Source organism: Mastigoproctus giganteus, chromosome 11 (assembly GCF_048544385.1).
Source record: "Mastigoproctus giganteus isolate SK-2022 chromosome 11, ASM4854438v1, whole genome shotgun sequence".
Classification (NCBI taxonomy): Eukaryota; Metazoa; Arthropoda; class Arachnida; order Uropygi; family Thelyphonidae; genus Mastigoproctus; species Mastigoproctus giganteus.
The window spans coordinates 63,442,944-63,458,313 of record NC_143585.1 but is presented as its reverse complement, the minus strand read 5'-3'; the positions used below and the strand labels follow the sequence as shown (position 1 = coordinate 63,458,313).

Genomic DNA, 15,370 nt, shown 5'->3' with positions numbered 1-15,370 from the left:
GCTGTGACCCAACACATCAGACAGCTTAACTTTGGCAGACAGTTAAACGGCATTCAAAAATTATCTGAACATTGGAAGTATTCATAGGGCATGAAGGAAACTACATTGAAGATTTTTAATGTAAATTTTATTATAAAATAAATTAATTTTAAATTAACCACTTTTGTATACTACTTTTTGGATAACTCTTATTTGAAAAATATTTAAACAATGAAGCAACAACTCTCCCATAATCAGTTTCTATGGCAAGGATGAGGCATCTGTTTGGAGAATGATTGCATGATTAAGTGTAAATTATTTGTAGATGAGTGAACCTTGTCTATCTTGAATAACTGAGTTAAATTCCATGTAAAAGTTTTTTTTTTATTATTATTAATTTAATACTTACGTTGGGTAACCAACCTCTCCTCCATTATTCATTATTTAGATATAATGACTTTAATACGCAATATATTAATGTTTTTCTACACTTTTGTTCTTCTATTACTTACTGATTCCTATACATAACTCATAAATTGCCTTTCCTGCAATGTGTATTCAACAAGTTGTTAATTGTTGAAAGTTGCCTCCATAGGTAATAGAGGCCTCCAACATAGTTTTTTTTTCCTGCTGATGCATCAAAAGCCTCAGACTTCCTTGAACTGTATGACCAATATTAACTCCAAAATGATGTATAAAACATTTTTATTATGTTTTGTTTGTTTTTACTAATTTCTTCTAGCTGTCCTTCCAGACATTTTGCAATTTTTAATTTTCAAGTTGATTTTAAAGACAACCTAGTTATAAATAATTAATGTTTATAACTGGAAGCTAACAAAATTTGAATTCCATTTATTGTTTCCAAGAACTTTATAAAATATCTTTTCCTTGCAGGCAGTCCAAGTGAATTGGCTGGTTTGCAGCCAGGAGACCAAATATTGTTTATTAATAAGAAGAATGCAAGATATCTTGGGCCTGAAGCTGTTAAAATTCTTGTTAGTGGTTGTCTTTTAGCTGGTCAGGTTAATGTATCAGTGTGGAGGCTATGTTCACCTTGTGAGTAACATACTTCTTCAATTTTAAATAATGATCATTGAATTAGGTAGTGATGAAAATAACTTAGTGAACAGCTGAGTTAATTTTAGAGTGTGTATTAACCAATATTTTTTGAAAGGATCCTATGTGGGTACCTAATTATAATAGTTAAAGGTGAGAAAACCTAATTTTATGCCATGTTAATTGTAAATTTGCTTTCGTTTTTTTTTTTTTTTTTTTTTTATGAAACCCCAAACACAAGGGGTATTAGATAACCTATAGCACTTAGTAGCGTGCATAGGCTGAAAGTTGAGAAAGTGAAAGAAGATACTTGTTGATATTAGACTTGAACTTCTGTAGATTGTAATTTAAAGGAAATACATATGAAGGAAGGTTGTTCCAGAAAATGGAAGTTGGATGAATAAACGATGAAGAAAAGTTGGTTCTGTGAGTTTGAATTTGGACAGTAGAAGGATACCGACTGGTTGTGGCAAATGTTTGGATTGATTTGGAAGGAAGAGCAGGAATTTTAGACTCCAGTTCAGAAAAAGAGTGCCCATTCTATAGAAAAGGCATGTAGCAGAAACAGAACATCTAAGAGACAGAGAGTGGCGAGACTGTGCTAGAGATGAGTCATTAATAAATTCCAGCTTGACATACCTGAGAGAATGTCTGTGGCAGCCTCAAGCACCCTCAAGTTATCTGGTTCCTGTTATTAGTACTGTGGAATGGCCCAATCCAGTGGGATTAGTACTGTGGAATGGCCCAATCCAGTGGGATTAGTACTGTGGAATGGCCCAATCCAGTGGGATTAGTACTGTGGAATGACCCAACCCAGTGCTATCCAGTAATCAATAAAAAAATTTTTTTCAAGTGTTGTTTTCAGAATACAGTGAGGCAAAGTGTCTTCAGGCCAGGGTGTGGAATTGGTATAAAGTTGGCATCCTACAGTATATTTGAGAGAAACTGATTGATTGTGGACTAATATAACATCTGTATGTAAATTCTCCAAATCTTTGTATTTGTGGTATACCATTGTACATTCAGAAATGTCAAATTAAAGCAATTTTTTTTTTTTTTTTTACTACATATTTGATAGTACTAGGATAGTTCAGTTCACATTTATATGTTATACAGTTGACTCTCGATTTTCCGGGGTGGACGGTAAAAATAAAATCCCGGTTAATCCAAAAATATCGAAAAATGTTCAGGAATGTACCTAAAAAATATGCTGATGGATAAAAAACTTACCTTGCATTACTCTTGTGTCCAATACAATGCTTGCATAGGTATAAAAACATATCTATAGGTAATGATGTATGCTTGCGTTGGGCGCCAAAGTCTGCCGATGGTGGTGCACAATAATTTTCACAATATTTACAAGTTTTGTTTTAACTTAAAAAGTCTATTGATATCTTAAAAACATGTTTTTTTTTTAAATTATATTTTAATTTTACAAAAAATAGAAAGAGATCAGTTCACTTAGAGAAATAAGAAAGTATTGAAGATTGTTTGTTTTTTTTCCTTTTGCAACTTTTTGCCGAATGTCGCATCGAATATTTCTATTTCGAATATATCGAATAAAATCATCTTCTAATTTTTTGTGACAATATCATCTACTTATTCACAGTCATTACTCTCTGCTAAAGCTGAATTGCTCCAATTTATACAAAAATCATTCATTTGGAATTTTATCAAAAAAGTGTTGGTTAAAAAAAATATAAAGAATAGAAAATCAACTTTTTATTATATCCATCAGCATTTCATTTCTCTCCTCTGTTTTCTCATACGATAAGGGAGAGGCTACTAAATATGAATCATTCTTTATTTAACATTGAAATTATTCTTTATTTTATATATAGTACCCTATTAATTTACACTGTGGTATAACAATTGGTAATGTGATTATTAAAATCCTTTAATAGTTCAGCACTGGATTTTAGATTTGAGAGTTTATCATGTTTTGTTAATGTGAAGATCTTTTTTAAAAGAAAATTCTGATATTGGGAAAAGTACCTGGACTATTCTGTTCATTGTGTTTTTACAGTTAGTAAATTTTAAACTAAATATAACGTTATCCTTAGTGCACACGCAACAAAGCAATAAGTGGTGCAAAAAGTAGAAAGGATGCAGAACTGCTGGAATGAGTACAGAGAAGGGCAACGAGATTGGTGAAGGGAACAAAGGATTGCTCTTACCAATAAAGGCTTAAGTTCTGCAAATTGCAGTATCTGGAGATTAGGCACTTGCAAAGTGATCTGATTGAGGTGTATAAGGCCTTAAATGGTTTGAACAAGCTGAATGCTGATGGGATTCTTCCTCTTGTTCAGATTACGCACCTTGAGGGGGCATAAATTCAAATTGAGGAAAAACACTTGTAGAATAGATGTGCTGAAATTTGCCTTTAGCCAGCGAGTGATTGATTTCTGGAACCATCTGTTGTGTATGGTTTAAATAAATGCAAGAAAGAACTGGACAAACTTTCGAAGTGAATGGATGGGTGAAATGGGAAGTTCTTTTTTTTTTTTTTATATGATGCTGTATAAGTTTGCTTTCTTGCATCACATGATTCTACTAATGCTAATGCTGTACCTAGGCAATTTGTGGTAAAGGAGTTTGCTTTGTCAGAAATGCTAACTTCATTGTGATAGTTGGTGTAGTTTAAAATTTTCTGTCTGAAAAAAATAATTATATGGAATAGAATAGACTGTGTGTGTGTGTGTGTGTGTGTGTGTGTGTGTGTGTGTGTGTGTGTGTGTGTGTGTGTGTGTGTGTGTGTGTGTGTGTTAACTAGGCTATATAGATCTTGTTTCATTAAATATCATGAAATATAGTGTCTTATTTTTGACTTTTAAATAAAATTTGTTTAGGTAATGGCACTGATGATGCACATCAGTCTAGGAGTGCTGTTAATCCAGAAGAAAAATGTAAAAATACAAATGCTGCTCCTTTGCCTGATGCATGTAGTTCTTTATCTGTAGATAGTAAAGAAAATGGACAAAGTACAAAGTCTAAGCCTGTAAAGAAACCTCCACCAATTCCCGCCAAGCCCAAATTAAAACCTAAAGTTTCCAAAGATAATAAACAAAAATCAGACGCAAATGTTGAACTTAGCAATAAGGAATTATTGGAAAAACCTTGCCAGTCATCTAGCAAACAAAAAGAAAAGAGTGTGGAATCAGAAAATGAAATGTTTGTTGATGATTTTGATGACCATGAAGTGTTGGCTAAAAAATCACTAGGAGAAAATTCAACTTCATCTGTGAAAAAAACTAAAGAAGTAAAGTCAAAATCTCCAAAAGCAGGTGGAGAGGATGAGAACATTCTCAAGAATAAGAAGAATTCGGCTCATGTAAGTCAGATTAAAATTAAACACTTGATTATTTTGTAATAAATTTTCTGATTTAATAGTACAAATTTTTTTCTAGATCTTGAATTTACTGCTGAATTCAGTTTGGCATTATGGTATTTTTCTTTGTTGGTAAATAAAATTTCAGATTGGTGATGATAATGCAGTATTCCTTAATATACAGTGAAACTTCCCTTTAACGGACAGCCACGAGGAACGAAAATGTGTCCGTTAGAGAGAAGTGTCCGCTAACAAGAAGTCTGAGGGAGAAAAAAAAAAAAAAGAAAGAAAGAAAAATCGTTAAACGTTTAATGTAAAATTAAATTAAAATATATACAGATTTTGAACAATATTTTTGTAAATAATATACATACAATTGTGCTATGCATATTATGACTTTATCTTAAGAAAAATACATACAGTAATCACTTATTTTCTTCTGCACCTTCTTCCGGCTGATAATTTTGTTTTCAACATTTGTTTGGAGTGAAGAAACCATCGAAAGTCCTTCAGTATCTTCTTCAGCGGCGAAAAACATTTTTAAACGATTGATTTGTATGAGCGCTTCTTCTATTTTCATCGGTGGTTTGTCGTTAATATGTTCTTCGACAGAATGATCTCCTTCCATTTCTTCATCCTCATGAGGAACTTCTTGAAAAATATCGATGATGATGTCGTTGATATCTAGAGCACCACCTTGTGTAGTGAGGTTTGAGTCTATATCTTTGTAGCCAGGGTCACTTGTAGCAGAAGTATCGTACATTATCAATAGATGTTGAAGTTCTTGTTCTTCTTGGTGCTCCATATTGCTGTTCACAACTTCAATTTTTGCGTTTGAGAAGCCAGACTTTACAAAACAGTTCACGACAGTTTGTTTTCTAATTGTGTTTACTGAAGAGGAAATCCATTGAATCGCATATAGGATGCTGATTTTCTTTGCAAGGTCACTCGCACATCGTTCGTGTTTGCAATGAGATGTCTTAAAACATGTTTTCTGTAGTGAAGTTTAAAATTTTTTATTATCCCTTGATTCAAGGGCTGACACTCTGCAGATGTGTTTGGTGGCAGAAAAATGATTTGAATGTTGGACAATTCAATGTGCGGGTGAGATGCAGCATTATCCATGAAAAGAATGAGTTTTCTGTTTTGACGAATCATGTTTTGGTTAAAGTGGCTTATCAATTCGCTGATGATATCTCGTGTCATCCAAGCTTTTTTATTAGACTTCCAGTCAACATCCAAAAGATTCAACTTTATGCCCTTGAAACAACGAGGATTTTGTGGGTGCGCGACAAATTTGAAGTCCAACAGTTTTCGGGAATGATTTTTGAACCTGATCATTTACGTGTTGCCAAAATTGTTTGAGCAGTTCATTTTTTTTCTTTAGGATGTCGCTTACCTGCGTCTTCCCGATTTTGAATTTTACAGCGAAATTGCGAACACTATTTTTTTGCCGGTCATACGCATTAATGAGTTCGACTATCTTTTAAAGTTAAATGTTTACGAGAAGACATTGTGCACTTCACACGACACTGAACAAAACTGAAAACTGAAACTGAAAAGACGAAAGGCCGACCATATTCCCCACCTCCCTGCACACACCGAATTCATCAGAAGTTTTACACGTGCCTTAAAATTCTTGAAAACGGGTTTAGAACCGCGACGTAAACCTTGATAAAATTCAGAGAATCGGAAATAGAAAATAAACACACGATTGAGGCAATATGTGGAAGAAACGTTCCTAGAAAAAGGGCCGTGAGCTCGCCCGCTGTCCGTTATGGGGAGATCAAATTAAGTGCTAATCTAAACGAAACAGTGCAGATTGCCTGTCCGCGTCCGTTACAGAGAATGTCCGCTAGACAGAAGCTGCAAACACGTTAAAACCAATGGAGGTGAGTTGGGGAATTTGAAAATGTCCATTGTAGAGAGATGTCCGTTAGGAGAAGTTTCACTGTATACACTATTTGTGCACGTCATTACACTAGAATATTTAAGTTTATTTTGTAAATTCAATAAGGATAGTGGTATTATTCTTCTGAATTCTGTATATAATCAAACCATTATAAATCAACAGGGATTAACTTTATTTTAGATATAGGAAGCTTCTTTTCCAACTCGCTAATAATTCTTGAGGATGGCGATATATATTTTGTAAAGCAGGTGGGACATCTTCCCCACTGTCAGAACCGTAGTGTTCAGACCGTCCGGTCTCAACAATGAGCGCTCATGACTGCTGTCTACAAACACCATACTTCTGGCAGCATGGAAACCATTACTTGGATTGGCATAAAATTAGATTTTGAGGTCTAAACTGTTTAATAAATATGGCCGATTATTTCTTTCGGTCCATATATCATCAAACCATATTGGTACTGGGTAGTAGTAGTAGTAGTAGTTCTGGAGGGAATAAGTGTATGGTATAAACCTCAATAATTTGGACTGCCTTATAAAAAATAGTTTAAAATCCATTTATATAAAATTTTAAATTTTCAAATTTTAAAAATTAAAAATATTAATTAAATTTTTAAAAATTTAAATTAAAACGAGAAAACTTTTTTTCTCTCATTAGTATTTCAGTTGCTTATAATTTTCAAACCTGCCAATCGTGAAACCAAATTTTTTTTAAAAAAGTGAGGTAAATGTTAAGAGTGCTACAGAAAATTTGAAGATGTCATTTAGCATTTGGTTAAGCAGTTTGAAGAATAGGTAGCCTAATATAATGTTTGAATGGCATGCTGGATAGGTGGAGTACTTTAAAGTTTTTGATTAAGAGATGGCCTTCTTGACCAGTGGAAAGGTCATGCTTACTGTCCCTCCATATGACAACTGTCAAAAGGGGGGGTAGCTTAGCCAACATTAGAAAGGAATGCTTGCATAAGGTTTAGAAATGGATATCAGTTGAATGTGAGCTGTACTACCGAAAAATCTACCACTCTGACTTATCAGCATTCCTGTTAAAAATGCAGTTAAATACATCCTTTTAGTGACATTATCATTAACATTTAATGATGCCATTATGATTTTAATAATTGTGGTGTCATCATTATCAGCTGTCATTGAATTTTCAGTATGTAAAAATATGTACTGCCATCGATGATCTCCCAAACCTTTAATAAGTTGTAGCATGACGTATATGTTTTGAAAATGGCATGTTAATATTGAGGACATTTAATTCTAATAAGATGGTACAAGTCTTGTAATACACACAAACTTTCTGAGGGACATTTAGAAACAGAGTGCTCTCAAAAATGTTCCCTAAGGTTCATTCATGTTGGTGGTATTGCTTGGTCACCCTTGTCACAAATTGGGTACAGAAGAAACTTATTGATATAAATGCCTGAGGGGTAATATTTCAGAGACAAAATTTTTATATCAGTCAATTAAGCAAAAAAGTGCACTCAATTTCCACAGAAGTTGGTTCAGGTTGCACTTTGGAATTTCACAGCAATGTATCATTGGACAAAAAGACTGTATTGAACTTAATTTATTATGGGGACTCTATTTTCATGTTTACTGTTTCCTTTAATAAAAATTTTATAAAATTACCACTGATTGCCTTCATTTTATGCACAAATTAAATGATCTAATTGCCCTATATATATTTGTGATTTGGATTTTTTTTTTTTTTTTATATACACTAACCTAATTACTATTGATTGCTTTATGTTATGTTAACTTATAGAAACTGATGTCCAGTTATTCTTTTTCAGTGTGCCTCACGTGCCTAAATTTTGTGGTAAAATCTTGTTCTGAAATATTTTTTCATCGGTCCTTTTCTGTTCTCATGGATATTACTTCACATTCTCTTCAGAACATTTCTTCAGTTACTGTTATACCTGTCATCTTTACAACATGCAGCTAAGATATCCACATACTGTATTGCATTCTGTTTTGCTGAAGTGAGCATGTTTTCTTTGGCTGTCTGCTAATATATTACAGCTTCTGCATGCTGAATTACTTACACAACTGTGACTACCTCATTAGTAGTGCCAAATTTACTCCTTAATATTTTTCTCTCTTTCATATTTTTCCATTCCCATTTTCGGTTTTGTCTGTTATTTTATATTATTTTTTACCATAATTTTGTAATAGTTAACTGTCTTAAACGTTATTAAAGTTGTGCATGTGAATATCAAATTATCAGACCTGGAGGTTAGCCATAACTTAGAACACATTCAGCAATTAACGTTTTGGAGGTTTTGCATTATACTAATGGCCTTACCAAATAAATCTACAAAAAAAAAAAAAAAAAACACCCCTAGATTATGAAATAATTGAACAACTTATATTTAACTGTGATCTGCAAGTTTGCTTTATAATTTTTTTTTTTATAAAAGTTAACTATTATTTTTTACTGTATGAGAAATGGTGATATTTATGCCACATTGCTAAATTTGACATAAAAATTTAACATTACAACAAAAAGAGTTTGAATGGCTAACATTAAGTTTCACACTAACTTTTGTCCTTATTAATTCATAACTGTGATAGTGAATGAAATTGATATTAAAAATTCCTTGTGTAATATATAGTAATACTATTGCTATTACTACTTTCCTTGGTGTTGCTGCTGTTCTGCCTTAGGTGAATATATTGTCTGCATGCCCTGTTGAAGTGTCAAACAACAGTCAAGAGAATAATGCAAACTTAATATCACGTGAAATATTAGTGACATGTGCTGAACCAAATGACAGAGAAGTTGCCACTTTTGAACTTTGCAATCAGCCTAGTTATCAAAATGAAACTTCATTGATATGTGACAGCAAAAGTTCTAGTGCAGGGAATGTCAAATTTTCAACTGAGAAATCTAGTGAATGTATGGAATATGGAACTGCACAGGAAGAAGAGAATGAAGGAAAAGAAAGTTTTGAAATCAGTCATAGAAATCAGGTCTCATCTATTGAAAAGGTAACTGAGGAGATGGAAAGAATGATTCTTGAGCAGTTAGAAGAAGAAGAAAGAAAAAAAAATAGTGGTGTCCCTCAGGTGAGTGTATACTTTTATTTATTGTAATAGAATATACATTACTGAGTATTGTTTCTCTCTTAAAAGATTGATATGTCATAGAAATATCAATCAAGTTAAATATTACCTTGCGCAGAATGTACTGAGTCATATTGGGTTATTATATCGCTGTCTTTGTTTTTTATGGTGTTTCAGCATCTATGTTTTCTGTACAAGTGAGCATTTGCAGGCTTTATATGATGTGTATGAACTGAAAACCTGGATAACTCCCAGGGAAAATGTGTTCCCTCCTAATCACATATATTAGTGAAAGAGGCTTTTAAGAATTCCTCCATTTTCCAGTGGGACCTTAACCCAGAACTCTGCAAATGAGTGACAATTGGTGAAACAACTATGTTATTTGTACTGTATTATATTTGCGTATCTCAACTTTTATTTTACAGTTTATCTGAAACAGCAAAAAAAAAAAAAAAAAAACTGCCAAGATATGGTTGCTTCTATAAATTTATGTTGCGGTGAATCAGATGTGGTTTTTTTTTTTTTTTATATTTGTGCAACTATGTTGGTAAAAGCAGCTATACACTTTTTCCTGCCACCTTGCAAGCTATGAGAACTGATTCCTAAAAATACAAATTTTAGTAAGTAGTTACATTTGATGATTTGAAAGAAAACTTCCAGCTCGCCAACCGGGCTAGCCGGGTGGGTAAAGTACCTGCCTAGCAACCAAAGGTCGCGGGTTCGAATCCTGCCTCGGGCTTGGATCAAAGTACTGCAAAAACCTTGGGAGGTGCATTATGGCCACAGAAGCCGATGTGCCAACAACTACCAAAAAAAAAAACTTCCAGTATAGCAAGTGGCTCTATCCAATCATTTTTAATTTGTGTTCTATAAAATATTCTTGTTTAATTAAGCTTCTAGTCTATATTTTTGCCCAGCTCCATATCATTATGATATAATTTTTCAGGAGATTCTGAAGTATTTATTATAAGGAAGGGGTTGGGGTTTGTGATTTCCTTTTGCTCCCATATGCTCCTTGCACATGTGCAGTGCTGCATTATTCAAACTACCATTGGGTTTGCTTTATCTGGAAAAAAAATGTAAGTTTTTTTCCCTAAGTTATATACTAATTAATAATCATGATAATTAAGCCTTTTGATTAGTTGTTGTTGTTATTTGGTTTTTTAGGAGCATTAGCAACTAAGGCCATATTGCTCCGGGAATATGTGGTGGTCATTCCCTGACCTTTCCGCATCCTCTGTATTTGGTGGTGACGGGCTCGAACCCCGGTCTAATCAAGAAGCATGTGCTACGCACTGCTGCTCCTTCCCACCTGGCTACGGGGGCGCCTTTTGATTAGTGAAATTAGTGAAGATTTCGCTAACCTTACTAATCAAATTTAACGGATGATTAGTGAAAATAGGCAAACCATTTCTCCCAGGTGTATGCATGCATGCCCACACAACACAAAGGTATATTATATTACATTACAATTACAATATGAGGGATGGTCATTTAATTCACAGACTGTTGCAAGATCTTATCTTAATTGTCATCATCTGAATCTTCTGTGGATTTTTCCTTCTCGAAATACTTTACATACCCTTGAACTTTACGTACTTTTTCCACCATCATACCCATGCATTAAATGCTTCTTAAAAGCCATTTTTTGAAAGACTGCGAAGTGCTTCCATTGTGGCTCTGCAAGCATCATTATGTCGGACGCAAAATGCTTGCCTTTCAGAGCTTCCTTCGGACGTGGAAAGGAGGAAGAAATTACACCGGGCTAAGTCTGGTGAATAAGGGGGATGTGGCAGAACCTCGGTACCTATGATAGTGATCACTGGCTGCACAATATTAGCCATATGGGGCCTGGCATTGTCTTAATGGAGAAACCACCTTCACACCAAAACGTTCAGTCATACCGACATATGGCCATCCTACCAAGAAACTCATTACCATATGCTTCATTCATCTTTTTAACTGTTTCCAATGCATTTTAACCCATCTGACACATAATGAATCATATATTGCTGTTTAAGCTGTATGTCTGACATAATACACTTGCTTCAAAACAATTGTCAGTGATGCATGGCTAAAAAAAACTCTCCATGCAACACTAGCTCAACAAGTACTGGCATGTGCACACAGAAGTGGCTCAGTGGTAGTTACGGAAGGTTTGTGCGGTAAGCAAGATCTCGCACCAGTCTGCGAATTAAATGATCACCCCCTCATATTTTAATTTCATGAAATGAATGAAAATATATTATAAAAATAGGTTGCCTCATTTTGCAGTAGTTATACCCATGAAAGGATAACATAATTCTTAATAACTGCAGTGGAATACACTAACTGTATAAACACTCAAACTTTATTAACATAAATTAAAATAGAATAATAATAAAATGAGACAGGATAAAACTTTGATGTGAAAATAAATTACACTGACAACTGTAGATTTAAAAGCGATAAAATGATAGATAAAATTAAAATATACAAAATATTTACAAATTAAAGCGATAAAAGATAAAACACAGTAGCTTTCAAAGGTACCTACCTCCTTTATCAACAGTGAAACTTGACTGTCATGGCACATATTACTGAAGAAGCATAGGAATTATCCTCCACATGTGCTTGAAGACCAGAAATGGCTTGGAAGTGTGCCAGGTGGAATTGTTCATCCCATCCAAGGATTACAGTTTCAAAGAGGAATGAATACAGACTCCCCTGTCTCTGTTGATGGGTATTATTTTAGCCAGCGAGTTATAAATTACTGGGGGGGGCGCCTCCGTAGCAAGGTGGGAAGGAGCAGCAGTGCGTAGCACACGCTTCTTGATTAGACCGTGGTTCGAGCCCATCACCACCAAATACGGAGGATGCAGAAAGGTCAGGGAATGACCACCGCACATCCCGGAGCAATATGGCCTTAGTTGCTAATGCTCCTAAAAACCAAATAAACAAACAAAATAACAACATAAATTACTGGAATAAGTTACCTACATGGGTGGTAGAGGCTGACAGTTTGGGGAAATATAAAGGTCATCTGGATAGTACCTTTGGGTGAGGGAAGCGCATAGGATGATAGGTTTAATTTCCTTTTCTTTTATTAATTATTATTATTTATTTATTTTTTTTTTTTATCATTGTTTTATTCGGGTTTTTTTTTTTTTTTATCGTGTTATTCGGGGTTTTTTATTTTTTTTGGCTGGTGCAGCATAAGCCATAGGGTTTCTTGTACCATGCGGCCATTACTAATACTAATTATGTTTTGAAGAACAAATATGCAAGCTCTCGAGCCATTTCCCTGTTCCAGACGATGGTATTGTGAGCTGTGATCCTGCTGATGTTATTTAAGGATGTGCCTTGACAGTCAAGTTTCACTGTTGATAAAGGAGACAGTTGCCTTTGAAAGTTATGGTGTTGATTTATCACTTTTAATTTGTAAATATTTTGTATATTTTAATTTATCATTTTATCGTTTTTAACTGTACAGTTGTCAGTGTATTTTATTTTTATAACAAAATTTTATCCTGTCTTATTTTATTATTTTATTTTTATTCTGTTATTTTAATTTATGTTAATAAAGTATGAGTCAGAACTTTCCCAACCCCCAGAGGCCTATTTGAAGAGAAAGGATAACATTACGACATCTGCAGGAAGTAATGCTTCACTTGAATTCCAGGATTCTCCTGCAATCCAATGCGTGTTTCGGGAGTCCTTTGTTTTTCTATTTAAAAAAAAAAAAAAAAAACAGCTAACCCTTGTGTTTAGGCCTGTCTTTGGTTTACTTTTATTGATGTTTGTAAGTAAAAATGTACATGGTACTATATCCTTTCTCTTGTTCTGATCCTTTTTAAAATTCATCAGATACTCCATATTGTAAACTAAACTAAGTTTGCACGAATTTGGTTTCATTAATATCTCAATTCTCAGGTCTCATGACATGCTTCAATGTGGAATACAGAAACATTGCTAAATTTTAAGTAGTTGTACTGTGTGGGAGTTTAACTTAGTTATTGCAATACTTAATGCACATTAAAATTCACTTGATAACAATTCATGTGGTTTAATTAATGTTGTTCATATTCCACATAAAATTTGCTTTAATTCATTGTGATTGTCTCTTAATACAGTGGATTGCACATACATTTAATCAGGCCCACCTGGTAGTATCCAATAACTAATAACAAAATTGTTTATAGCTGATGTTTCAATTGTGCTATGGCAAATTGTTGTCAGGCCAATTTTGGGATGTCTTCTGTAACATATAGTTATAATATATAAGTAAAACAGCTACATTTGTTATCAGATTACAAATTATAAGATTGAATTTAAATAAAATTATAAAATCTTAAATCAGTGTTTGAAGAATTAGACAACAAATAACTAAGTGTAATACTTGGGGTTTCAGTTGCACGATATTTAATTACTAACCACAGAGAGGGGGGGGGGGAAGTGTCCCCAAACTTCCTTTACAACAACAAATGTTATTGTGTAAACAAAGTACAGTAATACCCCGAAGTTACACGATAGGCGGGTCCGACGAAAATCACTTAAGTTGAATTCGCGTAAGTCGGGGTACAACTTTGCATGTAAATACATATAAATTTTGTTTAATTGGGACCAAGGACTAACAAAAACACTAGTTTAGAAGAAAAATATTTAATAAAATTGCAGTTCTTTATACATGTTAATACAAAATATGTATTAAAAAAATAAATGAGTTACGTAAAAAAGTTATTTCAATGTTGATGGCTTCATAAAATCTAACAAATTCGTCTGACGACATAGCGCCTTCTTTTTTTCACGCAGAATTTCCTCGTAGCAAGCTAATAATTTTTTTATTCCTTGCTTTGTAGCTATAATGCATTCTTCGTTGGAGTCTTATGTTTTCTAAAATTTTTAAGCCCTTTTCAATTGAGCTGAGACCTTCTGTCAAACTTGCAGTTGTCACGTGCTTTTCTGGTGGAACTGGGTCTGAAAGTGTCGGATACTTCAGTGACGTTTTGCTCATGCATCTCTATGAGCTCATTCATTGTCAGCTCCTGACTATGTGAATCCAACAGCTCGTTGACATCATCACCATTGACTTCCAAATCTAATTGCCTGGCAAGATTAACAACTTCTATCACATGTGCGACATGATTAGTTTTTGGCGTTGTTTTCATCTCATTTTTGAAAAAAATGGACAAAGTTTCTTCCAGACACCATTAAATGTTTTTTTGTGAATTTCATCCCAAGATTCTTACGGCATCTAAAACATTGAATTGTTTCCAAAAATCTTTAACAGATATCTCACTATTTTGTCTCATAGCTTTTGTCTGAAATGAACGCCTCGTGTAGTAAGCCTTGAATGTTTTGATGACTCCCTGATCCATCGATTGAAGCAAGCTGGTTGTGTTTGGAGGCAAAAACAACTTTCACATGTGGGTCGAAATTAATTAGGGTGGCAGGAGGGTGACTGGGTGCATTGTCAATAAGAAGCATCACTTTAAATGGAATCTGTTTAGACTTGCAATAACGTTAGACTTCGGGTATGAAGTGGTGACCAAACCAGTCCTCAGAAACAGAAGCTGCCACCTTTACGATTTGACCTCCAAATCACTGGTAAGCTAATTTTAGATATACACCAAACGAAAAAATCAAGAACCGCGTAACTCCGAGTTCGCGTAAGTCGGGGTATTACTGTACTTCATATAAACCTGAAACTGTTACCAGGTGATAGAGAATACCTTCAAGTTTTTATTCACCAATTGAAAAGCATGTGCACCAGACATGGTGGCATAATTACAAAACTATAATCATTGCAGAATTTATCAACCCCACGCACGCTCTTTAATGAGTTGCAATCTGCCACCAAATTACCTATGGGGGGGAAGGGAAAGGCATAGGTTGTCTATTTCCTTTTCTCTTATTAATTATTTACTTTTTTTTAAAATTTTCTTTTTATTATTATTTTTTTATTTTTTAAAATTTATTTATTTATTATTATTTTTGGCTGGTGCAGCATAAAATATAACAAATGCCATATGCTGCACCAGCTTC

General features: G+C 34.0%; 1 protein-coding gene across 7 annotated transcripts in view; it reads left to right on the top strand.

Annotated features, from left to right (window-relative positions):
- The window catches only part of smash (smallish), a 291,299-nt gene that overhangs the window by 209,536 nt on the left and 66,393 nt on the right, over positions 1–15,370 (top strand). For all 7 annotated transcript variants that reach the window (XM_090384893.1, XM_090384895.1, XM_090384891.1 and 4 more), the window contains 3 exons: positions 874–1,035; positions 3,885–4,366; positions 8,948–9,349. In XM_090384893.1, coding sequence (XP_090241019.1) covers positions 874–1,035; positions 3,885–4,366; positions 8,948–9,349 — 1,046 coding nt within the window. The remainder of the gene's footprint in view (positions 1–873; positions 1,036–3,884; positions 4,367–8,947; positions 9,350–15,370) is intronic.